At 34.6% G+C, this 2,080-nt stretch overlaps 1 protein-coding gene across 1 annotated transcript in view; it reads right to left on the reverse strand.

Annotated features, from left to right (window-relative positions):
• Positions 1–224: 224 nt before the first annotated feature.
• The window catches only part of LOC107711125 (ral guanine nucleotide dissociation stimulator-like 1), a 24,707-nt gene continuing 22,851 nt past the window's right edge, over positions 225–2,080 (reverse strand). Inside the window, exons 15-16 of the mRNA XM_016516073.1 lie at positions 679–793; positions 225–508 (exon numbers count right to left, since the gene is read on the reverse strand). Of these exons, the coding sequence (XP_016371559.1) occupies positions 363–508; positions 679–793 (261 nt within the window). The 3' untranslated portion in view covers positions 225–362. The remainder of the gene's footprint in view (positions 509–678; positions 794–2,080) is intronic.

Below are 2,080 nucleotides of genomic sequence, written 5' to 3' on the forward strand. Positions count from 1 at the left end.
CCATTCACTGCAGGGGATCCATTGGTGAGCAACTGATGTAATGCTCAGTTTCTCCAATTGTTCTGATGAAGAGACAAACTCGTCTACTTCTTTGATGACCTGAGGGTGAGCAAATGTTCATTTTTGGTTGAACTATTCCTTTGAAGCTCATTAACTAAGTATCCTGTTTCACCCAGAAATATAGCTTGCGAATGCTGTTGAAGAATGCTGTTGAAGAATGCTGTTGCGAATGCTGTTTTTTCTTTAAATGACTTGTTTTCAATCTCAGACATCTCCATTTTTGTCTGGATGACATGTCTTGACAGTTTTCAATAACTGTTTCATTAAATATGATTCCTCCAGAATCAAAGCTGAATTCGCTGTTATTTTGTGGCTCGTCCTGATGACAGTGAAACAGAGCGTATGAGTTGTTTCCGCTGGCCTTTTGGGCATCGACGTAGAACGAAGTCGTAGTTGGCTGATGTAGACATGGCATAATATACATTGGCCTTTTCTGGAACATGCAACTCTACAACAAAAATATGCATAAGAATTATAAACATTGCATATGTGCATCATTTTTAATAAACAACATAAGATTAACCTTACATTCATAGATTTAATTTAAAAATATGGGTTTCAGAACTTCCTCTAATTTAGTAATGACACATTTTATTTGTTTAAATGAGTTTTCAGTACCTCTGCCTTGGGCCAGAACTTGTACGAGGGTGAAATCCTGCTCACTAACATCCTCCAGGTTGTGTTTTTGCAGAGCTCTCTGGATCACCTGGGCCGTCTTATCCTGACTGGTCAACTGTGCAAGAAATCATGAAAAAAATAAATCATAAAAGCCAGTTGAGAAAGAACAGAAACCATCCAGTTTTTGATAAATATTTACAGAAACTTAAGAAATGAAAGAAATATTCCACAATCTTTAGTAGTTGATATTCAGCAGAGGAGGATATGAATGTTTACTCAAAGAATAGGTTTTGAATGATGATCCTCACTGAATCAAATGAAGAGTTAGATTTATATTTAACAAACAACAACCTTTTATACAGCTTGTTGATTATGCATTTGATGATGATGATGATGATTAAGTAGCAAATAAAGAAGGTGCTAAATTGCACCTGTAAATAGCATGAATGCATTTTCTTAGGCTGCGTAATGAATAGATGAATAAAATGAATAATTTAGATAGTATCTAAAAGAAAATTTCCTGTTTGGTTTTGGCAGAGCATTTGTAATGGTGTGAAAAGCAATCGCTATGATAGTTTATTTCCATTTACATACCCAAAACAGCTGTTTTTTTCTTTCATAATATCAAATTACTGAGATCCAAGAGGTGTTGTTTTTTTTAAATCTAAAATAACATATTTTAAAAAACTCACAAAACCAGGTCACAGATTTTGAAACATAATATCAATCTTTTATACTTAGATCTATATAAAACTGGCCGGTTCGTGCATTAATTTTATTATTTTTATTATACACTGAACAAAATTATAAACGCAACACTTTTGTTTTTGCCCCCATTTTTCATGAGCTGAACTCAAAGATCTAAGACTTTTTCTATGTACACAAAAGGCCTATTTCTCTCAAATATTGTTCACAAATCTGTCTAAATCTGTGTTAGTGAGCACTTCTCCTTTGCCAAGATAATCCATCCACCTCACAGGTGAGGCATATCAAGATGCTGATTAGACAACATGATTATTGCACAGGTGTGCCTTAAGCTGCCCACAATAAAAGGCCACTCTAAAATGTGAGCCTAAGGCACACCTGTGCAATAATCATGCTGTCTAATCAGCATCTTGATATGCCACACCTGTGAGGTGGATGGATTATCTCGGCAAAGGAGAAGTGCTCACTAACACAGATTTAGACAGATTTGTGAACAATATTTGAGAGAAATAGGCCATTTGTGTACATAGAAAAAGTCTTAGATCTTTAAGTTCAGCTCATGAAAAATGGGGGCAAAAACAAAAGTGTTACGTTTATAATTTTGTTCAGTGTATAAAACATGACAGACAGATAAATGCAATTACAATCATTTATTTATTGCACAAGTGTCAAAAGCAGTACCAAAAGTAATACAAGT

Source organism: Sinocyclocheilus rhinocerous, unplaced genomic scaffold (assembly GCF_001515625.1).
Source record: "Sinocyclocheilus rhinocerous isolate Xijiao unplaced genomic scaffold, SAMN03320098_v1.1 scaffold4796, whole genome shotgun sequence".
NCBI classification, from domain to species: domain Eukaryota; kingdom Metazoa; phylum Chordata; class Actinopteri; order Cypriniformes; family Cyprinidae; genus Sinocyclocheilus; species Sinocyclocheilus rhinocerous.